The 24,363-nt window shown below is 37.7% G+C and overlaps 5 protein-coding genes and 1 long non-coding RNA gene across 6 annotated transcripts in view; 4 read left to right on the forward strand and 2 right to left on the reverse strand.

Moving 5' to 3' along the window:
- Positions 1–5,146, forward strand: part of LOC149375068 (retinoid-inducible serine carboxypeptidase-like) — a 28,407-nt gene extending 23,261 nt beyond the window's left edge. The window contains exons 3-10 of the mRNA XM_089590447.1: positions 3,086–3,168; positions 3,414–3,644; positions 3,719–3,829; positions 3,898–4,087; positions 4,150–4,284; positions 4,380–4,457; positions 4,550–4,704; positions 5,090–5,146. Coding sequence (XP_089446573.1) covers positions 3,086–3,168; positions 3,414–3,644; positions 3,719–3,829; positions 3,898–4,087; positions 4,150–4,284; positions 4,380–4,457; positions 4,550–4,704; positions 5,090–5,146 — 1,040 coding nt within the window. The remainder of the gene's footprint in view (positions 1–3,085; positions 3,169–3,413; positions 3,645–3,718; positions 3,830–3,897; positions 4,088–4,149; positions 4,285–4,379; positions 4,458–4,549; positions 4,705–5,089) is intronic.
- Positions 5,147–6,206: 1,060 nt separating this feature from the next.
- On the forward strand, positions 6,207–9,814 carry LOC106646619 (alpha-galactosidase MYORG). Its single transcript, XM_014362696.2, has 6 exons — positions 6,207–6,338; positions 6,879–7,016; positions 7,439–8,377; positions 8,618–9,147; positions 9,351–9,507; positions 9,572–9,814. Exons 1-6 carry the CDS (start codon positions 6,317–6,319, stop codon positions 9,754–9,756), a joined length of 1,971 nt encoding a protein of 656 aa, XP_014218182.2. The 5' UTR covers positions 6,207–6,316; the 3' UTR covers positions 9,757–9,814.
- Positions 9,815–9,861: 47 nt separating this feature from the next.
- rha (protein) lies at positions 9,862–13,651 on the reverse strand. The gene is made up of 12 exons (XM_089590401.1): positions 13,588–13,651; positions 13,221–13,368; positions 12,903–13,158; positions 12,307–12,832; positions 12,079–12,248; positions 11,796–11,977; positions 11,472–11,715; positions 11,274–11,403; positions 11,114–11,202; positions 10,773–11,054; positions 10,375–10,703; positions 9,862–10,286 (listed from the first exon to the last, which is right to left on the reverse strand). Exons 1-12 carry the CDS (start codon positions 13,637–13,639, stop codon positions 9,947–9,949), a joined length of 2,748 nt encoding a protein of 915 aa, XP_089446527.1. The 5' UTR covers positions 13,640–13,651; the 3' UTR covers positions 9,862–9,946.
- A 308-nt stretch (positions 13,652–13,959) lies between these two features.
- On the forward strand, positions 13,960–17,134 carry LOC106646201 (uncharacterized). The gene is made up of 6 exons (XM_014362247.2): positions 13,960–14,023; positions 14,174–14,338; positions 14,434–14,557; positions 14,624–14,743; positions 14,828–14,944; positions 15,022–17,134. Exons 2-6 carry the CDS (start codon positions 14,174–14,176, stop codon positions 17,076–17,078), a joined length of 2,583 nt encoding a protein of 860 aa, XP_014217733.2. The 5' UTR covers positions 13,960–14,023; the 3' UTR covers positions 17,079–17,134.
- Positions 17,135–17,555: 421 nt separating this feature from the next.
- LOC149375071 (uncharacterized) lies at positions 17,556–18,842 on the forward strand. Its single transcript, XR_016292916.1, has 2 exons — positions 17,556–17,620; positions 18,343–18,842. It is a non-coding gene; the product is annotated as an uncharacterized LOC149375071 (long non-coding RNA).
- Positions 18,843–19,304: 462 nt separating this feature from the next.
- fln (flightin) lies at positions 19,305–22,191 on the reverse strand. The gene is made up of 3 exons (XM_014362672.3): positions 22,060–22,191; positions 21,203–21,462; positions 19,305–20,142 (listed from the first exon to the last, which is right to left on the reverse strand). The coding sequence occupies exons 2-3, from the start codon at positions 21,433–21,435 to the stop codon at positions 19,899–19,901; spliced, it is 477 nt and encodes a 158-aa protein (XP_014218158.1). The 5' UTR covers positions 21,436–21,462; positions 22,060–22,191; the 3' UTR covers positions 19,305–19,898.
- Positions 22,192–24,363: the final 2,172 nt, after the last annotated feature.

Here is a 24,363-nt window from a genome sequence, read left to right on the forward strand (position 1 = left end):
TTGTTTATTGTTTTGATTATTTTTTAATTTTTTATTTATTTATTTTTTTTTTTTTCAAGGAATGAATGTTGCAACGGGTATCATCAGGCAACTTTCAAAAAATCATCATTATTCGATGGCAATAGCAGGATCTGACTTAACCACTAGATTTTCCAGCATAAAGAGCAGTTCAAAGTTATTATTCGTCGTTATGCTAAAAACTGAAGACGATTTAAAAAATTTCATGCATTTTACGACGACAGAAAGTATTGATTCTCATGTGTGGTTGTTATTATTTGATTCATCAATGACCGAGTCAATGAATACTTTCTGCCTAAATCCACGGGAAAATCGTCTAGGATTGAACTTTGCTGTTGAAATGATGGTTAAATGTGGGGATGATTCGGATATCAAGGAGTGGTTCTCCAAAGGATCATTGGATAAAGAGATGCAGGTACACGAATACCTTAAGTGGAATCCAAAGACTCGTCTGAATGTCACAGATCGACGAGCTTTGTTTGAGAGGAGGAGAAATTTGAGGGATGTCTCGCTGAAAGTTTTATCTAAAAAAGTAAGAAAATTTTCCTATCTTAAACATCTGACAACAGTTATCCCCTATAACACATGTTTTCGTTATCAAAGAATAAGGAACCAGCTCAGTCCAAGGTAATAAAGGAAAACTATGTTTACGAAATGCCAGAAAAAATCATAAGTGAATTGACGTCTGTGATGAAAATAACTCAAGAAACCAAAAACTTAGTACCAGCCGATAAAACTGGGGACCAAACATCCGAAAACCTGAATAATACATCTTATACCTATGCACCAGATATCGATGTGATAGCTATGATCATGTATATGAATGAACATCATTCGGAAAACTTTGATCTTACGATACCCATTTCAAGTTTTCAACACAGTCTGTTTATCAAAATTCCTGACAATTCATATGTACCTTGGAACGCCTACATAGAGGTGAGAAATTCTTATAAAATAAAACATCCTTCATTTTACTAGTCTCATTATCGTCTTTTCTACATCGATCTACAAAAAAATCGATAATTGAATGTAAAAAGGAGTATAAAAAATTAACAATTTATTTTTCTCATGTAATAACTAGTAGTTCCATACACTAAAATAAAGGTACACTCAAATTAAAATGATTGGTAACGTCTTTCTCTATAAGACAAACATCGCGCGAACTTCATTCGTAATTGATGTTCATAAAATTATAAATTTAATTTTTAACTAATAGATTTTTAGAAAGAGTACATGGATTGGACTAGTTATTATTATAATGGTCTTGACGATTATATTGACTTGTATCAACATCAGAAACAGAGACAAAAGAAAGTCGAGATATACAATTCTATTGGAAAGTTATACACAAGTATGGGGCATATTCTGTCAGCAGGGACTGTCACGTAAGTTTTCAATACTGAAATTGGTGATTAACAAAAAACCAAACAACTTACAAATATTTTATAAATTTACAGAGACTTATGCTAATCGTACGTCACTAAAATGCGTGCACTTATTCATGCTATTTTGCGCATTAGTAATTTACGCAGTTTATTGTGGGTCGTTAGCCAGTTACTTGACAGTTGGAGAACCTACAGTGCCGTTTAAAGATCTAACTGAGTATATGCAAGATAGTAATTATAAAACCATTGCTTTCGAAAATTCAAGCTCTTATGAATTTATTCTGGTATAATTACAAATAGTTTTAGTATCAATAAATTTTAAGATTGTTTTAATTTTTCTTTTTTATACACTAACAGGTACCATCCAAGGACCCAACTTATAATAAAATAAAAGAGCTAATTCAAAATTCAAATAACTTACTTAATGATACAGAAGTAGCTCTTCAGCAGGTATTTTGTCATTATTAAAGTCAGTAATATTTATTATCCTACCATTGTTTTTTTAATTCATTAAACGGTTACACTGACGTTGCGTGACGACAAAGTGGTGCAAAATGTTATACTTTTATCATAGTTTATACACTTATAGCGAAATCTGTACTTAAACATCTTGCTCAATTTGTTAGTGCATGTGCCAGAATAAATTAATCAGAACATGACAGGCAAGCTTGCAAACTAAAACAATTTACTTATAGTTTAGTACTTAAGATTGAATTTTTTATTTATTTGATTAACGAAAAATTTATGTGATTAATTGTTTTTAAATACATTTTTGTTTATTATTTTTGAATTAATATACACAGGAAAATCGTATTTTTAATCACTAAAAGAAACAATATTGCTCAAATCGAACAGGTAAGACGACTCACGGCGTCAAGCACCTTTTTGCACTACTATATTCAAATGTGTATTGTAACCGTATAAGCTGTGCTTTCACTTACACGTTATATTTACATTGTCTGTTAAAGATTTTTTAATATTCGCTTGCTAAATATTAGAAACTGCGATTTTTTTAAATTAAAAACTATTTTTTATTAAACACAGGTCTGCTCCAAAAAAGTAGCTTTGTTTACGACGTCAACGCTATTAAATTTAATAAATCAAAGGATGACATGCAAAATAGGGAGCGTTCCTATCAGCAGCTGGGGGTATGGAAGTATAGGATTAAAGAGAAATCATCCACTAACCCAATTCTTTAACTATTAGTGAGTTTGTTATATTGTATAAAACTGTTTTAACTGTATGCTAAAAAAATTATTTAGTATTCAAAGGTTTAATGAAATTGGAGTTATGAAAAAAATAAATATGAAATACAAGACCAAAACTGATGATGAACAAAAACTACATCATTTTACTGACATAAAAGATGTACTTCCTCTGTTTGCCATTTTGATCGGTGGGTGCACCATAAGTCTTATTATTCTACTTCTTGAGAAACTGTATTATGGATGGCGCCACAGAAACTGCGACAAAAATCGTACAAATCTTGTACGTAAACCACGTGCCTATCTCAATCCACGACGCAGACAAAAAGCACATAGTTTTCGAAGCGACGATCCAAAACTTTTGCAGGTACCAATTAGCTCTACTCACTTAACTTTGTGTATTATGCGTGTATGTATATATGGAAGGTAATAATGAGACACTGTCATACGCTTCCCTCCTTTAAGAACCTTCATATTCTGGAGGTGCATCTAGCGGAATCGGCAACTTTGAAGAAATCGGCCCTTTAACTCTTAAACTGGAGCATCGTAACCATACATGGGTGGGTACCAATATTTTTATTGTTCATTGAATTTATTTTCATGTTTTATTATTTTTTCCGTGAGAGTTCTAATATTATTTACGTTATTTTTAGAAGTCGTACACACATTATTATGCACTAAATAATTAAATAACTTTACCATCAGTGTCGTCCCCTCCTTGTGCTTAAAATGTATCGATATACAAAAAATTGAGTGTCAAACAATTTACATATTTTCGCTCATTTTATTATTATTTTACTTTCAGGTGAAGGATTATAACGTTTTGTTCATTGATAATCCTGTGGGTGCCGGTTTCAGTTACGTCGAGTCTCTTGATCTTTTGGTAAAGACAAACGCTGAAATAGCAACTGATCTTGTGTATTGCATCAAAGGATTCTTCAAAAATGTCACAATATTTGAGAAAACACCTACCTACGTACTTGCGGAGTCTTACGGTGGGAAAATGGGCGTTGAATTTGCAAATCTTTGGTACAAGGTAGTCACATTTGAAATTAAAGTTTTAAAAAAAATTACAATCTATAAGAGAATTAAACATTTTTTTTTTATAAGGAACAAATCAAAGGACGTGTAAAAAGTAATTTCAAAGGAATCGGTCTCATAGATTCTTCTATATCTGCTATCGACAACTACGCATTTTTTGCATCATACTTACTGCACACGGTGAGTATATACGTATAGTTTTCTCAAGTATAGCGCATCAAATGGTTTTTATTTTTTATTTAACGAAGGGTTTTGTGGACAACAACGGCTACGAAATCGTTAACGAGGCATCAAAAAAACTGGAAGCCGCCGGTGAAGCTGGTGATTGGAAAAAAGTAGTGAAACTGACCCAAGAAATCGAAACACTTGTCGTCAACATAACTAACAATATGGATTGGTACAATGTACTGAAAAAAGTAGAAGCATCGTCGAATTCCTGTAAGGATTTTTGTTGAATTAATCAAAATGAAAATAAAAAAGAAAAAAATTAATGTCCGTAGCTTACGACGGATTTAACGAATTCATGAACAATGGAGTCAGAAAAGTCTTGGGTATTGCAAGTCCATGGGAAACTCAAAGTTTATACGTGTTTTTAGCTCTACTGGAGGACAACATGAAACCAGTTATAAATCAAGGTAAACGAAAATTAATCTCATTTTATTTTTACTCTCCAAGTTATTATTGAATTAATTCACAACTGAGTATTATTTTTCAACCGTTAATTTTGAAGTGGAAAAACTACTGAACGAGTCAAACTTGAAAGTGTACGTGAGTACGGGTCAGTTGGATTTTATTATTAATACGCCAGGTAGGAGTTTGTTTTTTACTTTCGTTTGGAAAGAAGATGTTTTTTTTTTTTTTTTTTAAATATGTGGTGACGATGGACGGTAATTTTTCAAGGCACCTTGCGGTGGATACAAAAAATGAAGTGGAAGTACTCCAAGGAATGGGCTAATGCACCCAGGATCCCCCTTGTCATCAATAACATTATAGAAGGATACAGTAAATCTTACGAACGTTTCAAACTATTCTGGGTGAATAGATCGGGGCACATGGTGAGCAGCCACGAAATGTTTTTTTTAATTTTTATCAATAGTTTGGTTCATTCTAAATTGAGATTATCTAATTTTTTTTTTTTTTTTTTTTTTTTTTTATGACTATTGCATACTGCTAGAGTAATGTACCATGATTTTTTTTTTTTTTTTGAACGGGTGCCGTACAGAGTTTTGGACCCAAAAATTTTATTTACAAAGACAAGAAAATTCTATAATTTTTGTTATTTAAAAGTCAGCAATAATTACGTTGAGAAATCGTTATAATTTTTAATTTTGAGTTTTACCAGACAAATGTTACGGTTGAAGCAAAGAAAGAAATACGAGATACCTTATAATTATAGGCGCACTGTAGTGTAATTTTGATTCTATTGTTATTTTGTTTCAGATACCAGTCGATAATGATATTGCAATGAAAAGTATACTACGAGACTTAATAAATTGAAATAAATAAATTTATTCTTATGTTTCGCATTTGCGAATAACATCATCATTCACAACATTCAATTGGCTTAAAAATCTGTTATGAAACCACGGGTGCATTATTGTTTCCAGAAACAATATTTATTTACGTTTTTCCCTACATTTTTTTTTTTATTTGATATCTCTTACTTATAAGCCATAATACAGCACTTGCAATTTTTTTTTTTTTTTTTTTTCACAATTTGCTAAAACTCTCAGATAATTTGACCTCGAAATATCAGTAAATTCTGTTATCAAAAGAAACCATCTGACGTCAGAGATGTTTGGTACGTCACACATAGACAGTAATTGTCCTGATGTTTGATATTTGGATGTTTGAGTAACTCGTGTGAATGATCGTCACCATATCGTAGTAATCGTTTCTGATGAAAGAAAGATCTTTTTTTTTATTGCACAACATACGTCAACACATATTATATTTCACACAAAGGAAATTCACACTCACAACTATTAATTTTTTACATGATCAATGGTAAGTCGATTAAAATATTCATGTATACAGTTAAAAAAATATTTTTTTCTATTTTCAATCGAAAATATATCGAAGCAACGCTCATTGTTCTCGTTCGGGGAAGGAATATCGTTGCCGATTTCCAGACCCATAGGTAAGTATCTCTATTTAAAGGTAAGTATAAAAACGTATGGCTGGAAATGATTAGACCAGTAAAAATGGCACCGTACACGTGTGTATTTCATAATGTACTACCCGTCGTCCCGGCTTATCGTCAAGTCGAATAAAAAAAAAAGTTGATCTCATTAGCTTTGCAAAGTATTAAATGTACATCGAAAGCGAGAGGAGAGAGAGGGAGACAATTATCGAGGTGGCGCTCGTCGATTACGACCGAATAATTGCAAATTTCTCCTCGAACGAGAGAGAAAAATCGGCCGTGTGGCTCGTGTAACCAAAGTGATAAATAAAAGCACACGTATATAAAAGCTAGATAGATAAGGCAGCTGCGATTGTGACGTTGATGCATCGGTTATCAGGGCTCGTATCTTTGATACCGGCCGTGTGTGTACGTTTGATTTGTTAACAACTGATACGCGCTTCGTTGTGAAAAGAAGAAAAAATAACTTCTGGGAATGTGCGCGAAGTGCCAAATGGGCTGTCGATCAGTGACGGTACAGCGTGATGAAGGTTCCTCTCGTTTGCGGTGAGTTATGGTAATTTTTCTTTTTTTTTTTTTTTTTCTTTTTTTTTTTTTCTTTTTCATACGCACTTTCTTGTACGAACGCGTCGTGGCTCGGGGATTAAAAAAAAAAAGAAAAGATTTTCGTTGCGTTTATCGGGGTTAAACGTAATCTTTTATTTTCATCGAGCTTACGAAATAACGTCAATTTGAAGTTAATGTCGCACCCTCGCGTAGCATTTATTTTTTATGCGTTTGATGATTTTACAAATGGGTGTGTAGTTTTTTTTTTTTTTTTTCAACCATCATCTCGAGCGTTTATTCGTGGATTAATTGCTCTGAAACGAGAAAAATGAGCGGTAAATTGTGGTTTTTGTGTTACTCATTGCAAAAGATGCGTTTATAAAAGTATTGGTTTGAACTTATTTTATGCATAGCAAAAAAGTACAGTAGAAAAATTAATTCGTGATCAAAACTTGGTGGACCACTCCGTTCTGGCTCTTGCGGTTGATTAAAACGACGTACCGTATTTGAAAATAATATCCAATGAAATGTGATTTTCAGTATTTTCGATCCTGTTTGCCGGCAGTAGTCTATGCGATGTGTCCAAAAACGAGAGTAAGTTGACGAAAAAAATAAGAACCGGATACGTTGACATTGAAACGAAAGATAACAGAATAGTTTTGGTCATCCGTAAAAGCGGTAAGTCCACGCGATGCACAATAATTCCACATATCCTCACACATTACTTCCATAAAAGTGACAAATGTAAAAGTAATTTAATCGTATACTTTTTGATAAATTAATCGATCGCTGCTCAAACGATTGCGTACAGAGATAAATAATATTGAATAATACTAAAAAAAAAAAGCCGATAAAATTATTTAACAAGAGCAGAAATGATATGACGCTTTTCTTCTCACCGGAGGGGTAAAAAAAATTTGTAAGAAATTAGGCAAATTGTTTATCACTTTTTAAATATGCATGTATAAGGAAAAAAAAAAAAAAAAAAACAAATTTTGAGTGCTCTTACAAGTGCAACTGCAACGAGCCTTGGCACTTTGGGCCGCAAATCACGAGCACACAGAGTGCCAAGCAATGTGTACCACTTGTATGAATCGCAGATGGGAGGAAGATCAGTGCCTCCCTGTACACCAAGTATCCAGGCTCGATGAGCAACGAGTCCCTGAAAATCGAGCAGGACTGCGAGCGGCTGACCACCTGCATCCAATTGGGCAACAGGACCCACGCCAGGATAAAAACCGATCCCGAAAAGGAAACGGTCCAGGTGAATCGCAGCACGTCGACCGCCTCGGGCCAACTGGCCGATTGTTTCGCCCTTACCGAGGACGTCCTCTGGTTCGGGGGCCCGGAGCGCCGGATCCAGCACTGGCCGGTCCAGAACACCTACGTCGAGGACGAGGCGTACCTGCCGAGCCACCCGCAGCACATGGGCGTCGCCGAGAGGTACTGGGTGACCAGCAGCGGGGTCTACCTCCTCGCCGCCCAGAGGGAGCCGCTCTTCCTCGACCAGAACAACCTCAAGGACCGGCACCTCTGCCTCGTCGCCAAGAACAGCCCGCCTTACCAGCGCCGCGACGAGGTGACCCTCAGCTACGAGATCGGCGTGTTCGCAGATACGCGGGCCGCCCACCTCTACGTCGTTGACAAGCACTTCGACAAGCCCAAGGCACACCCGAGCGAGCTCATGGTCGGCCGGCCCGTGTGGTCGACCTGGCCGAGGTTCAAGGCCGACGTCAACGAGTCCCACGTCCGGGAATTCGCCCGGCAGATCGGGGCCAGTGGCCTCGGCGCCAGCCAGATCGAGATCGACGACAAGTGGGAGACGTGCTACGGCTCCGCGAAATTCGACCCGGCCAAGTTCCCCAGCCCGAGGAACCTCACCGGTGACCTCAAAGCCCTGGGTTTCCGGGTCGCGCTCTGGGTCCATCCGTTCGTCAACAAAGGCTGCAACGGCACCGAGGGTGGCTACGACTCGGCCCTCCAGAAGGGCTACTTCGTCAAGAACGAAAAGGGCGAGGTGCGCACGAGCTGGTGGCAAGGTCGGTCTCCATTTCACGCTTCACACATCCAAACGCCTTTTGAGGCGCGGTTACAATTCACTATTTTAATTGTCAAATTGCCACGACCAACTCTACCAAAACGGTCAGAATTACACAAGGGGCAGGATTTTTTTTGAGAAAAATGTTCGTTCAGTTTGGTAGAATTGGTCAAATGGTCGTTGGATGCATATTACGAGTAACACACAACACTTGGGTCTCTAATTGTTGTCGATCGCACAGGCAGTGACGCAGCAGTGGTTGATTTCACGAACCCCAAGGCGGTCGATTGGTGGGTGGGCCGATTGAAGAAGCTGCAGAAGGAGTCGGGCGTCGATGGTTTCAAATTTGACGCGGGTGAGGAGTCCTGGCTGCCAAAGGGTAGGCCACAGCTGAGCGGAGATAAAGACCTGCTGCCCGGCGCTTACAGCCGCGAGTACGCGACCATCCTGGCCGAGAGATTCGGCGACAGTGCAGAGGTGCAGGTCGGCTGGCGCACCCAGGGCTTGCCGGTCTTTGTGCGTATGATCGACAAGGACTCGAGGTGGACCTGGAACAACGGGCTGCCTACTCTCGTGACGACGCTGCTGCAGATGAACTTGAATGGGTACGTCTTCGTCCTGCCTGACGTGGTTGGCGGCAATGGATACGTCGAAGGCCAGTCTCGGGACACTCGAGCGCCGTCCAAGGAACTGTTCATCCGGTGGATGCAGGCAACCGTCTTCATGCCCGTTATGCAGTACTCCTTTGCGCCCTGGGACTACGACAACGAGGTATCAGACTTTTGTGTTTTTCAGATTACCTGTGGACGACGAAGGGCAAAAATGCATCGTAATCGTGGTACGCACACTTGTGAACAAATATGATACACGTGCGAACGAAAAGCGTATGATCTTTCGACCCAAGTTACAGTGAAGCTTCGATACTTTGCAGTTGTAAATGATGCTTTTTTCCATGATACAAAATTTGTTTCCAGACGATCGAGATCAGCAAAAAATTTACGGATCTTCACGCGCAATACGCACCAAAAATGATCGAGCTAATGAAGAAGGCAGTAAAGACCGGGACTCCGATAAATTTGCCGGTTTGGTGGCTGGAGCCGTCAAACGCAAAGGCTCTCAGAGTTAACGACCGTAAGTTCCTTAGAAAAATTAGCGCAACCATTTCATGTAAGCTACATCAATACATTTTCGACAGAGTTTTTGCTGGGAGAAGAGATTTTGGTAGCCCCCATCCTCGAAGAAGGCGCCAGATCTCGCTACATTTACCTTCCGCCTGGCCAGTGGAGGGATCCGAGAACTCAAATCGATTACGCCGGTCCCATGGAGTATCACGATTACCCAGCCCCATTGGATGTATTACCGTATTTTATAAAATCTTGATAAAACGGCACGATTGACAACTACGTTTCGAGGCTGTTACTTTAATTTAAAGTTTAATGTAAAAATGTACAAATATAATAAATTTAAAAAGAAAAAAGTGTACAAAATACGATTCGTAAACGCCCATCCATCCGCGTATGTACAACTGATTTACAAAAGAAGTATCTATAGGTTCCCGTCAAAATGGGAATCAACTGTTCATCAGTAAAGATCTTATCTCGGAATTCAGTTTAATTATGTTGTCATCCGTGCTCGCGTAGTCACCCGTTTTCAAAAGAGCGTCGCGTTTCTCTATCAGCATCCGCAGTTTTTTTTCACTCGCGTTGCAATCCGACGACAAATCCGATTTCACGAGATTGTAGTCCAAACTCAAGTGATGCGGAGCTAGCAATTTCTCTTGGGATCGAGATCTCGCGTAGCGGCGATTCGATGGTCTTGGTTTTATCACGTCGAGTTCTCGTTGTATCGCGTTCAAGGCGATTTGATCGTACGTCAGAGCTGCCGAGTCTGCGTGCAGGATTTCTTCCAGACTGTAAAAAAAAAAAAAAAATAATAATAATAATTTTGTCGTATGCACGTCGCATCGTACGAAAGCTTGTCAACGTTAAAATACTTTACTCGAAATTGTGCAGTTCTTCTTTGCTACTTTGGATCTGAGACACGAGAGCTCTTTGGTTTTGCGTTTTCAATTTGTGTATTTCCATGACAGCGTTGTCCCACTGCTCTTTGAAAAACTTTTTGCTTTTCTGAGCACCGTCCAATTTCTCTTCGAGATTTTTGAGCTGCTGTAGTATCGATGTGGTCTGATCCTCGGACAACGAGGCTTTCTTAAATGTGCTCAGTTTTTCGCTTTGCTCCGTTTTGACCTTCTCCAATTCATAGTTTTTGGTATTTAACAGTTCAATTTGTCGAATGAGACTGCGATTTTGTTCCTCAAGAGTCCTTAGCTAATGAATGAACCATTAATTTTATTACTCAAGTAGACCATGGTTATTGTAAATTATTTTTGTACCAACTTTTATGTCGAATTCGGCTTGCATTTTATCAAGCGCGTCTTGAAGCTGTCGTAATTTGCGTTCGTGCTTCCATTGCAATTCTTCGTTTGTTTGAATTAACTTGGTTTCCCTTTCGAAGCTTTGTATCTTTCTTTTTCTCAAATCTTCGATCGTTTTGCTAAGATTATCAGCCAGCACTTTGCACTGTTGAATATTTGAAGCCACCTTGGATTCCAAGCACTGTCGTCGCCTCTGCCATTCTTCGTTCAGCAATGTCAAGTGAGCTTCTTCTTTTTTTCGTAACTAATACGTTTTACAAAAATTAACATTTGAATGAACTCATTATTTATTGCATGTAGTACCTCATCTCGGAATAATTCCTTTTGCCTTTCTTTCCACGTTTCAAGTTCGTCTATGATTTTGTAAGCCAAATCATTGTTAAACATTGTCCCTGTAATGAAGTATAGCGTTAAAAAAAATATTCATGTACATAATACCAATATTATTGATCAAAAGTGTTACCAGAAGTTTCCTCGTGTGTTTTCTTTAACACAGATATCGTGCAATCTTCTAGACAAGCAAATATTTCCATGAAACCAATTTCGTTTTGCAAATTGCAGTCAAGCAGTACTTTGGTGTATTGGCATTCTGGCTACAACAAATGATCATTTATTATCAGAAGTAAAATTTTTTCAGTACATGGTGAAATTCTGTTGGTACCTTTTTCTGATCAAATAACTTTTTAGCATCAAAAGCTATTTGAGCCAAACATTTTCTTTCATCGGAAGTACAATCACATACATTAATTTTTGGTGCAAAAGTCGACAATACTTCTTCAATTTTATCAGAAGTTGAAACAAAATGTAGATTGCACTTGACGTCTTGAAGTTCTATCGTTTTTTCTGCTTCAATTGGTGCTTCGACAGAAGCTTTTGCAATAACATCCCCTCTTGTAGTGTAGAATCTAAGATTGAAAATAACATTTTTTTCATGATTTCAACTTAAACTGTAAAAAAAACAAGCTTTTAAAAGTTTTTATCGTACCTGAACTCGATTTTTTTTACATCAGGCTTGGAGTTATTAAATGTGATACTTTTTACCATTAAATTCAAGCAAAAATTCCTGTAAATGTTTGTAACTTCGACGCTGTGTTTTTTGCCATGAACATTTTGTTGATTGTGGCCAATAACATTGTCCGATGATGAAATGTAGGGAAGTCTATTCGACTTTTAAAAAAAAATATTTTTACATCATAAAATTTAATTGAATTTATATAAACATCATTTGAAACGTTTATTTGTAAAAGATGACTTACTGTTACACTCACACTTGGATTTTTGGTTTGCTCTTGTGAGTTGTGAAGATGATGGTCATTTACAGTGAATTGTGTTTGCGAAGAATTTGGTAATAAAATATTTTTATCATTCGCACTTTCTTTCGATTCCATGAGTAATAATTTAATATTGAGATTCAGACTGGGAGATTCTTCGTTTTCATCTGTCAAAGGAATTAGGATTAAAATTTTAATTGTGTTGATTATTTTGTATCGTTATACCTTTTTTATAATCTCCTTTACTCTCTTTAGAATGAATGTTTTTCAGAACACAGCGATATTCAATAGCGGATGCAGGATATTTATTGATTTGTTTCATGTTTTGCAAGTAATTTGGATCCAGCAAGGATTGCAAACTAATTTCCGATTGAGCAACTGCCACGTTGTTGTATTTCAGTTTCACAAAAAAATGCGACTTGGAATTTAAATAATTTGCAAGTACACTGATGGAACTTCTTATTTTTATGACAATTTTTTGATTCAAATAAATACTGTCCGAATCAAGCTTGAAGGATTTTAGCTTGAAAAACATTTCAAAAATATTGTAAATCAATGTCAAATCATTGTTGTTGCTTTCTCTGGATTCTTGCTTTATTTGACCCAAATTTGTCAAAGTTTCTGCAGTGATGTGAAGTAAAAATACATCGTGACACGTATCTAAAGCACCAAGTTGTATTAGGTGCTCATCTTGTAACCATTTTGGTATAATATTTGAATTAATTGACACGGCATCTTGGAGCTCTTTATCCTACGTATTACATAAATTAGTACGCATTTTCAAGCACATGTACTTGTGATGAATAAATTGTTGTATACACCTTTTGTGCTGTTTCAGCTGGTTTAGCGTCCCTTTCTCGAATGATCAAATAAAGCATCAACTTTGGCTTGCAGTTGCTAAATTCATTACGCACCCCCAGAATGGTATGCCAATTCATTTTAATTTTGGAATCTTCACCTTGATGTATGATCTGGGCACATCGTACGCTGAGCAGGATGTATCCAAGTTTTTCCCTGCTACCATTGTCATGAACTGCATAGCATTCAACTTTGATTGGTGTTGAATTACATCTCATTCTATAAAGTAAATACTCACAGTTATTGAAAAAGGGTTGTTTAAACTAGGTACAGGAGCATACTTTCTCAGAGCATTTTTGTCAGTTTCCCATGTCAAGTCCGTTGCATACTGCGGATTACAGTCCGACTGGAATTTTTTTGTTTCAAGGCACTGGCCATTCAAAGTCGCCAGGACTACTGTTGGCTTTTGCACTCGATCAAAGTGGCATCCTGAAAATAATCATCATTTGAGTACACGTAAATATCGTTCAATTACCAAATGAAATTATCATCGAGTAAGCTTATAGTAGCGAGAGTAACGAGCAAAATTGAAAATTTGTAGAGCATATACTTGATTGTTTCTCGCTAAAAAAATACACAAACAGAGATATCTCTCTCTTTTTCGGTGTTTAAGGCGAGGTTATTAAGATTGAAAATAACAATACTTACCTTCTTTTACTCCTAAAACAAGATTGAGATTTTGATCAACGAAATTTTCCATTTTGTTGGATAAAAGTTTGTAAGTAGCGATTATAAAAAAAAAAGAAAAAAAAATAATACTGTGAGCTTATATTATATGCTGTAAACAAGAGCGAAAGTCAAATGAAGCAGACCAAATTTTTACGCAACTGTCATCAATGCGCGCGCGCGCGCGCCCTTTTTGTTGCTATTGGAAACTCCGAAAACCGGATATTTATTTATTTACCAAGTGTGTGCACCGAGGGCTGAGTGGGTGACGGGGGCGACGTTTTGTATTGTTATGAAAAAAACATGCAACTATCCATCACATATCACATTATCTATAAAAAATTGCATTTTTAAACAGGTAACTGAGATAACCCCTTGTACATACATCTGTGAGTGAAAGACTGTCAATTGAGCAAAGGTAAAAATATTAATTGAAATGTGGTTGAAAGGTAAAATGGTATAACTATTAAATCAATTGATGCATTGTATAGAGTGTAAAAAAACGAACAAACTACAAAGTGCATGTATATGTAACATAACAATTAATATTTTTTATGATTTTGCATAGATGCCAGACTGTTCTGCAAAAGGATGTAGAAATAAATCCAAGCATGGAATAAAAATGAATTATTTTCCTAAAAATCCTGAACTAAGGGAAAAATGGAGAATCAATTGTGCTACCCTTGGTGGTATGACCGAGTGGATTCCAAAAGATTCATCTGCGTTGTGTGAGGTACATAATATTATACCATATGACTAATATTTACTATACATTTGTTAATGCATTCAAACAAGTCATTGTTAGTACGACAATATTTTGGTCTCTAGTACCATTTTACAGCTGATAGTTGGGAAAAGATCAGAGTGGATGGAACGAAAAAGTTGAAATTTAATTCTGTTCCCACTATTTTTGGAGATCTTGTATATCAAGCCAAAGGAAAAGTTTCAAAAGGTACAAGTGTGTTGCTGGACATTAAAAATCGTGTAATGACCAAAGCAATTTTTTGTTTACTTGCAGAGCCACGATGCGAGGACGGTAAAGTGTTACTGGTTCACATTGACAAGGTCACAAAACAAGTGCAGTTGTTACAAAAAGACGAAAGGTTTCAATGTTCTCCTGGTGCTGATGCAACAAATGGTAACGTTAATAGAGTATATTATGAATCAATAGATAAAGGGTTGATGATGTAAAATAGAAATTAACAAATGCATTTTTTGGCAGCAAATGCTTTACCTATGTCTACTGACAAAAATTTACAAACTGTTAGCACCAATGTCGAGTCTGGTGACCAAGTAATTTCGGAAATTATATTTATAGATGATTTTCCCTATAAAAATAGTAAGACGTACAAAATGTTGATCACGTGCAATGATGTAAATCACGTTTTCTTATCACATAATTTTAATTGATTTTAGATTCCAATAATAAACGCTCTAACCCTAACAAATGCACTGCAGAAGAGGAAAACGAGTTGAGCAATTCGCAAAAAAAATCTAACAGTGTTGACACAAACAGTGATGTTAGAAGGAAATTCGAAAGATTAAAACACATGTACGTTAAAAGTCAAAATCGCAGTTTGATGTGGAAGACGAGAGCGAAATGCGAAATAAAAAAGTTGAAAGGTATCATAAGTAAATTGGAGGAGAAAATTCGTGTTCTGGAAGGTAAGAGTTCAAATTTGTTCAAACAAAAAAAAATGTCCAGATGGTGTGACCATTTCACGACGGTTAAAACTTGTCGTCTGAAATTACCCTGTGGTTTAACCAGCTACAACAACTTCTTGCGCCAAAGTCACCCGCTACCATCTTTCCGTGAATCAGGTAACAGTAAGCTTGAGAATTGGAAATTCGCAAGCGGTAACTGCGACGCGATTTTCGAGTTTTTAAAGACAAAGGTTTCACAATTGAAACACGATCACGAGAGAGATTGTCTATTAATTATAGAAGAAATCGGCATCACGCCAAAGCTTTGCCACGATGACGCATCCGGTGCTATGATAGGCAATGTCACGCTACCCGGCCACGATGACAAAGAGACGGCAACGCACGCCGTTGTATTCGTGTTGGCTGGAATCTCCAAGCGATGGAGGCAAAGCATCGACTACTTTTTCACGGGAAAAAGCATCGACGGCAGCGTTTACCGATCGCTCATTGTAAATTACGTCAGAAAAGCCAACTCCGTCGGCCTAGACGTCCACGGCGTCGTGTCCGACATTGGCTCGGCGAATCAATGCATGTGGCGAACGTTTGGTATATCGGCCCACAGGTACTCGGCCATAATCACCAAGTGTCCACACCCCGTGGATGACAACCGATTTTTGTACTTTTTTCACAACGCCACTCGGGATTTTGAAAATCTCCGCCAAGGCAAATTCAACGACGACACCGACATCATCATTCCACCGTCGTTTGTCGAAAAGTACCAGTTAAAAACCAACTTCACGAGCGCAAAGCACCTACAGGATTCATTTAGATCGCAAAACAGTGTCGAAGCAACCTCCCGTTTATCGGGCACAAGCGGGGGGCTCGAGTCTTTGACCGGCTCATTTTTGGTAGCCCAGTTCGGCAAGTGGTTGAAAGTCATGACCTGCGAAAGTACCGGGGCTAAGCACGACGAAAATTTCGACTTTTTGCGGGGTTTCGTGGAATTGGTGTCCTCGTTGAAGTTCGAAAAGGGACCCGAGTGGAAGCTCTTTCAAAAAGGCATCATCTTGTCGACGACGTCCTACGTGGAATTGGCGTCGTTTCTGTCGAACGCTCGGGGCTACGGATTCGTCGCTGGTCGCACTTTCACGTGGGACTGTCTTTTTGACATCTCACCGGTAAAAAATTGCACCCTCGATGCCCTGCAATTGAGAAACCATCTCAAATTGACGACGCTTTCGCAGTATTTGCAGCAGGTGTCCTCCGATCGTAAGGAGAATGATCGCGACTTCCTGCCCGATTTTTTGCAAACTACTTTGGAAAATGGCCCGATAACGGTACGCAACGGTCCACCGGCGACGACCGCACCTCATGGCATGCACTACAATCCGAAAGCCAAGTACCACAATGTATCTCTGGACAACTTCGAGGTGCACTCGTTGCGCAGTATTGCCGATCGCGTGGTTGAATCTATTCTTCGAATCGATGGAGCTTGCAATTTTTGTCTCGCTTGTACTGGTCGTTTCAAGTGGCGTTTGAGTTCGCGCGGTAAGTTACCTCAACGTTTCGCGGGCGAATTGTCGTTCTCCGTGAACCAGAGGGCCTTCAACTTTTTTGTGGAGATGGAAAAAATGTTCCGAGGGACACTGAAAGGCGTCAAATCGGTTTCTCCGTTGAACTTGCGACGTACGTTGGTGACAAAATTTCTGGCCATTCCTTACATTTTACCGGATTGCCATCGTTTAAAATCGGAAATCGTACGCAGATTTGTCATGTTTCGAATGAAAATGTACATGAAAAAAAATAAACACGCCATAGGGACCCTCTAACGCATGTTATAATTGTCGCGTGCATCCCTCAGGCACTGTACATTGTTGTAAAAATCGTACCCATACATTTATAAACTTACACTTAAGTTATACATATGTACATAAAATTGTTAAAACTTTTTCAATAAAAGAAACACTTGTAAAGTAATATCTATATCAGTATACATCTGTTTTTTTTCACCATTAAATTTTTTATTCAACCCTTTCGTGCAGAATGTTGCTACTTTCTTACCGTCAAAGTACAAAAGAAAAACTGTTGCATCAAATTTGGAAATACAAAAGTTCCCTAGGCAATTGTAAAATAGTTTAAAATAAATCTCATTAAGGTCAGCGGTATTGCTGATAACGTCCATTTTTACATGTAAATATATACATGTGAACGTGTGTAGCTGTATACACCTGTTCAAAGCACAGCTCAATGGTCAGCGGATGATGTATGGCCATTGTTGAGCGTAACGTTCACACGAAGTCACACCTTGACCAAAGAAGCATTTATTCCTTTGAATAGACAAGTCACCTGCAGCCTACCGGAACACACTGTGGTAAGCTTAGTTTTTATAGTTTTTTTTTTTTTTTTTTTTTTTTTTTTTTGCGAAAAACATTAGTTTCACACAGCCATTATTTTTTTATTAATCATCGAGTTACGGGTATTTTAGCCATATAATCTAGCGGTGAGCTAATCTTTTGCACCAAATTCTTGAAAGCAACACCTTTGTCTCTGTATATGAGTATATCAAATGCCCACTAATTTAACCGTATTGAGTACTTATATACAGGTACTAACTGGCTGCGGGTTATTTTTCATTTTAATTTAACCGCAAAAGTGCCCTCTTTTATATTGTTATTTTTTTTTTTTCCATTTGTTAGAACTGTATGATAAGGTACTTTGTACCCTAGTTCAATACATTTTATTCGGAGCGCAACGCGCGGTGGGTGAATAGCCTTTTTTTTTATATATATATTAAATTGTACTAACCCGTGGGAGGGTATAGCCATTTTAGTTTTTTAATGGGCAAAAGCAGTGAAGAAAAAAAAGGGGGATAAAAAAATATGCGCGAGCAAAGGAAATACGTTGCAATTGCCTCACCGATTGAATAACACGAGGGTCAAAGTTTATCAACACCAATCAGACCCTTAAACAAACTAACGCGATCTCATTCAATGTGTACCTAAATGGCACGAGCCATCAACAGACACCGTGTGACATGTAGCTATACACTTACTTATGGAAAAATGAGATTAGACGAAATTTGTATTCCCCCAGAGAGATCACAAAGATGGACTCATTCAAGAAGATGACCAAGCCACGCGAAGACAACGAGGTGAAAAGGCGCGTCGAAAGGTACATGCCCGGTGGCCCGAATAATAAGGTCGTGACGAATTGCTGGGGATCTTGGGGGACGTCGTCGACGGAGGCGCCGGCCAGGGTGTATCCGGCAACGCACCAGCCGTACAAGGAGTACGACAATAAACGCCCTTACAAATACGAGCCCATCAATCGGATGGGAAAACACGTGGAGGGACTCAGTCATTGGAATCCGGAGCCCGAGAAAAAAGATAGTACGAAGAAATGAGATGAACAATTTTTTATTCCCTTTTTCCTCTCTGGGATTTATTTTATTTATTTTATTTAAGGTCTACATTTTTTCTAACATCTAGTTAAAAAAAAAAAAAAAAACAAAAAAAAACAAATATTGACCAATACGTAAATACTTACTTTTCAATTGTACATTTTTTTGTTTCTGGTGACATGTGTAGCATTGGCTCGATCATTCAAAGATAATCTACAATAATAAGTACATCTCATGCTAAAATACAATTATTTGTTTTTTCATTTTTCAGACTATTTGTTTGTCTTATTTTTCTGATTACGTTTAATAAAACAAGGAAAAGGGGTATTTGTATTTCACAAACTCTTTTTTTTTTTTTTTTTTTTTTTTTGTATGATTCTAAAATTTTTTTAAAATGTTGAAATTTCAGAGGTGTCACAACTGATTGATTCTCGTTTATCATAATTCAATTTTAATATTCACGTTAACGTTATCTCCCTTAAATTGATTATGTCTTTGTATTCCAATAATTTGAAGAAAAACCAGTGTGTTAATATCAAGATGTATTTTTTTTTTTTTTTTTTTTTGATGAAATCAGATGAATAAATAAATGTAATATCAAACGATAAAAATAAAAACGAATTAAAAATATTAAAATAACCAAATAGACAAATGATTCCATAAACAGCGATGTTTATTAAATGTACACGTAATATATACAAAGCGATAACAGCAAAAATTTTACAATTCCATGAGATGAATAAAATTTTAAAAACAATTTTTTTAAATGCCAGACAATCGTGATGAAAGCCGCGTAATTGCCTATTGTTAATCAGTTGAGTTTTATCCTTTTGACCATTTTTTTAACACACACTTTATTTTATTGTAAAAGTGAAATTTCTCTCCCAATCGTCCTGTTTTAGCATTTTTATTTTAGAAAACCACAAATCCATAACACACAAATGTAAATCTAAATTTTTCTTTCTTTCTTTCTTTCTTTCTTTTTTTCATCAACTTTAACGTGAAACAATACTATGCTTTTTTCATCGATACAGTTAATTAATAAACAATTATTAAGCGCAACGTGTGAATTTTGATACACGAATTGCATAGGTATTGACAATGGCACCAAATCGTCCCGTCGTTATTGTATGCTCGCGATGCGTTTTTTTTTCTTCTTCGTTTAACTTTTTCGTCGTTTGTTTTTTTATTAATTTTTTTTTTCGTTATTTCTCCCCTTGTTTGGCCGCTCGCGTTCTCTCAGCGTAGCTCAGAGTATCTTTTGGTACTTGAGACTGTAGTAGGCCCGCGTGTGGTAGCTGTAGTGGCGAACCTTGGGCTTGTAGCTCCTGAGGATGTTCATGTCGGCGACGCCCTTGCGGCTCTTGTCCTTGTTCTTCTGGTCGTACGTTCTCATGGCGCGCTCGGACCACTCCTGGGCTCGCGGCGTCTCGCGGCTTATTCCCTTGTTTCTCTTGTTCATCCAGTCGATCACGTCGTTGTAGTAGTTTTGCCTAAAAACCGTGGCGTTACAATACATGCCTTTCAAACATTTACCCCCAAGTGTACATGTCTAATGAAGAAGAAACGGAGAGCGTGTCCATCAGATCTTCTGTATATTTAAAATCTTCTTTTTTCTTTTTTTTACTTTCACTCATTGTGTTTGTACGCATGTGTTGTAGGTACATCAGAAAGGCGGTACGATGGACTTCATTGAGTTAAACGATGTAGCTTTAGTTAATTTATCCGAGTATTCGCTTTACAAAGTTATACAAAGTTAAAAGTAAAAAAAAAAAAAAAAAAAAAAAAAGGAACAAAGTAGAATTGTTGAGAGGCATTGCGTTTTTTTTACGGTATACAAGCAATGAGTATAACGTTTGAAGCAGAGACGAAATTTATGTCGCGATAACGATACTCGTTAACTATAAAAGATTATAGAGCACCGGTGCAAAAGGTGTCAACTGACAAACAAAAAGATAAGTTTTAAACGCTTATAAAAATCAATAAAGTTTGAAACAACGAAATAAAAATTAGAAATCTAGGTATTGGCTCAATCCAACGGACAGGACCGATGATTGAAAAAAAATCTTTCACCAGCGATCACGCGGTAGCTCGGTCGTATTGAAATTTACCTTCCGCACGAGTATGCTTATCTATTTATAATTGCACGCGATGCGCAATGTCGCGTATGATTGACAGGCCCGATCGCTCCCCGAGTTTCAGTCAACGCGAGCGATCAATTTATAATTACCCTCCCTTGGGCAAGCGTCCACGCGATCGCGCACCAATATTGTAATCGACGAATTGCTCAATACTTCTGCACGTGATTTCAAATGAAAAATGAAAGTTTTTTTGGCGCACACCTTGGGGTTAGACCGGTGATTTTTATCTTCTACGAGCCATCGCGCATCTACAAATATTTAACGATACCGATATATCGGTACGTAAATTGTCAATTAAAAAGTGAATCGATAAGAAGGTACAAGAGGAAGAAAAAAACACACACGGCCCTTGAGATAAAAATCAGCCGTCTCCGAGCGTCCCATTGAGACAGTCGGGCCATCATAAGTATACCTGTAATCGTATAGGTATCCGTAATTGAGAAAGAGCGGCCGAACCCAGTGCAGGGTGTACTTGGGCGGATCACACCTCGGCAGAACGCGAAAGTCGAAGGGCGGTGGGGGCGGTGGTCCGCCACCCTCGCTCGAGAAGCCCTCGGTACCGCTGGACTCACCCTCGGTACCGGTCGTCGTTTCCTCGGTGCTGCCAGCGTCCCACGGCGCGGCTTCTTCATCGGCCCACGACATGTTGCTCCTTGTCACTCACAACGACACCTGCGCATAAAACACACACACACACACATACGCACACGTGTTACAATATCTTTGCAGACCAGAGCTGGGAATGCACCGATGGGATCGGGAATTCGTGGCACGCTATGGCGAATCGATCGGTAGACTAAATCGGGGATCGGCTGGTGATGTTATTTGCGGGTGCCTCGTGGCCTCGATTTCAATCTCCACCGAGTACTTAGTCTTTTTCTCTCTTCTTCACGAAAGCCGGTGACAGTACCTTTTTTCTTTTTTTTTTTTTTTTTTTTTTTTTGCTTCGAGAGATCGGTATGCTACACTCGAGCGCGGTGTTTCAAAGTTACGTGAGATGCGGGTGTGAAAATATCGATCAAGTATATACTTATCACGCTCAAATCGTCAAGTTGGATTCATACGAGTGACTGTAATCGGTGAAGGGTATCGCGAAGTCGAGGTGCACTTAAACTTGAAAATTTGGCTCGAGACACGGTTAATGGCACCTGCAACCATAACGGGGGATCTGCGATAAATTCACCAGAGCACACGTTTCACCCATACCCGACGATGATTCATGGATAGAATATAAATGTACACAAGCAATAGCAACACGAATGTGAGTACCTTGAAAAAAAACAAAAAAAAAAAAAAAAAAAGAAAGTGCGCGACAGCGGGTGAGTTGAGGGGGTGGACGAGAATCGGTTGTTCCGCTGCACGGCGCCAGCCACTCGATCGCTGAATTTTCGAGCAGATCGGCACGAGCACTGCACTAGCTGGCACAGGTTGCCCGGGCTTTTATTTCGTCGGCGCGCCCACGGCCCTCCCTTCCCGATGGCGCGCGACGCTTGAAGCTGTACAAAGGGTGGGAGCCGCTGTTGACTCATCACGTCCGATCGGTTGGTTGGGCGTGCACGTGCGGGATCGATCGACCACCTTGCCGATCGCTCTCTCACCCTGACCGCTTGGGCGTGACCTTGTCGCCAAACACGTGCTCCCCTTCAGTTTTTGCCTTTGGGCGTCTGTATCGCAACGGAATCGTCATTTCTTGCCCTTTGCTGTGAAACGTCGCGACGTCGCACGACGATTTGTGTGGTAGCGATTTCGGGGTCGCGGGTGCAGACTTTTTTGTTGCTATCTTTTATTTTAAATATTTCAAGAAGAAAAAAAGAGTAGTTTTTGGACTATAACTTTGAACGGTAACTCAAAAAAAAAGAATATTGTCTTTCATTTGTTTTCTTTAATTTTAATTTAATTTTCCAAAATTTAATTGGCACTACTATTCAAGATCCATGTTTATTCAAGAAAACCAATGAAGCTATAAAAAAATATGTTGCAATATTTTTCTTATTGAAGGATGATTATCGTTACGTTCTTAAAGGAATAAAAATGTAAAAAAAAAAAAAAAAAAAAAAAAAATAGTTATTTGATGTACGGAAAACTAAAATAAATTTTCAAAACCAACAACTTTATTCGTGTTATTTTAAAACGTATTTATCTGGAAAAAAGTGTATCGGTTATGCTATAAATAAAAAAGTTTATTATTTTGCATTAATATAGCGTTAGGGTTCTCATAAGTGTTAAAAAAAAAAAACAAAAAAATGGCTTACGATGCTTCAATATCTCGTTCATTACAGCGAAATAAAATTACTGTTAGCGTTTTGATACAAGTTTTTATTTGTTACTTGAGTTGGACTTGAAAAAAATAATTATATACGTATAAGTGTAGTAGATTGTATACGCACTGCTGAATTCACCATAAATAAAACAAAAATGATTTATCCAAGACCCAAAATATGCGTGAGACGCAAGTGATTCATTAAATTTTTATATACTTTTGGAAAAATGACAACAAGTTATGCAAAAACACACGTAAAATCAGAGAAAATTGCTTGAATATGATTGCCCAATTTTGATTAAAAAAAAAAAAAAAAAATTGTTTATTTAAACATTTACGATGCCGGACATGATACCCGAGTGACACACGTAAAATCAGAGAAAATTGCCCATTTGACGATTGCCCAATTTTGATTGAAAAAAAAAAAAATTGTTTATTTAAACATTTACGATGCCGGACATGATACCCGAGTGATTGGCTGTTGATATTAATGTGCCAAATCGAAGCCAAAACTTTTTTTTGTCTCAAGCTTAAGCTCGAAACGCGGAAATCCTTGAACGTGAATCGAAGATGTTACGATCGATTGGTATAATAATTGAAATAAAATACGTAAACTTGTAAATCTGCAATGCTTGACCACCACTTTACGGCTCGATACATTTTCCAAACGTATTAGAGATGTTTTTTTATTTCCCATTGATGAAAAAAAATTATTAAAAAAAAAAATCTTAACACTCATTTGACACAAGTATAATAACATAATTGCACAAGTCACGACATTTTCGCACGTTGATGTAAGTATATTCTTTGTTGCATTGACATCCCGTCAAGGAACAAACAATCGGTGTTGATGGACTTTGAAGGTAGAGGAACTTGCCCAATGGGGGTCAAGTGCACCGTGTCAATAATAAAAAATTGTTGCGAGCCGTGGCTGCTCAAGAGAGTGACTTGCGCAAGAGTCAAGCAAGTTGACAGCCTACTCTGGTTTACTTACTATAAATCAAGTTCAGGCCTGTGCGATTCGTTCACAAAAATTTCGAGTATCGGTTGATCCCCGATGATGAATGACTGTACGAATGTTTTCACTTCGACTTGGACCACCACTACCAGATAAAATTTCCACTTTAAACCGGAGTAATTATGTTTAATACCGGCATCTACCAAAGTATTTCACAAAAATTTTCCATTTTTTTAACAATATGTAATTAAAAAACGTCTTATTTAATTCTTACATTGAATCTTCATTCAAGCCCAATACATATAAATGTACAACAATCAGTATTGATTGATAAGGTTTAAGTTAAAAAAAACAA

This window comes from Copidosoma floridanum, unplaced genomic scaffold (assembly GCF_036245765.1).
Source record: "Copidosoma floridanum isolate Cflo_tuat_1 unplaced genomic scaffold, Cflo_Japanese_pri ptg000012l, whole genome shotgun sequence".
Taxonomy (NCBI): domain Eukaryota; kingdom Metazoa; phylum Arthropoda; class Insecta; order Hymenoptera; family Encyrtidae; genus Copidosoma; species Copidosoma floridanum.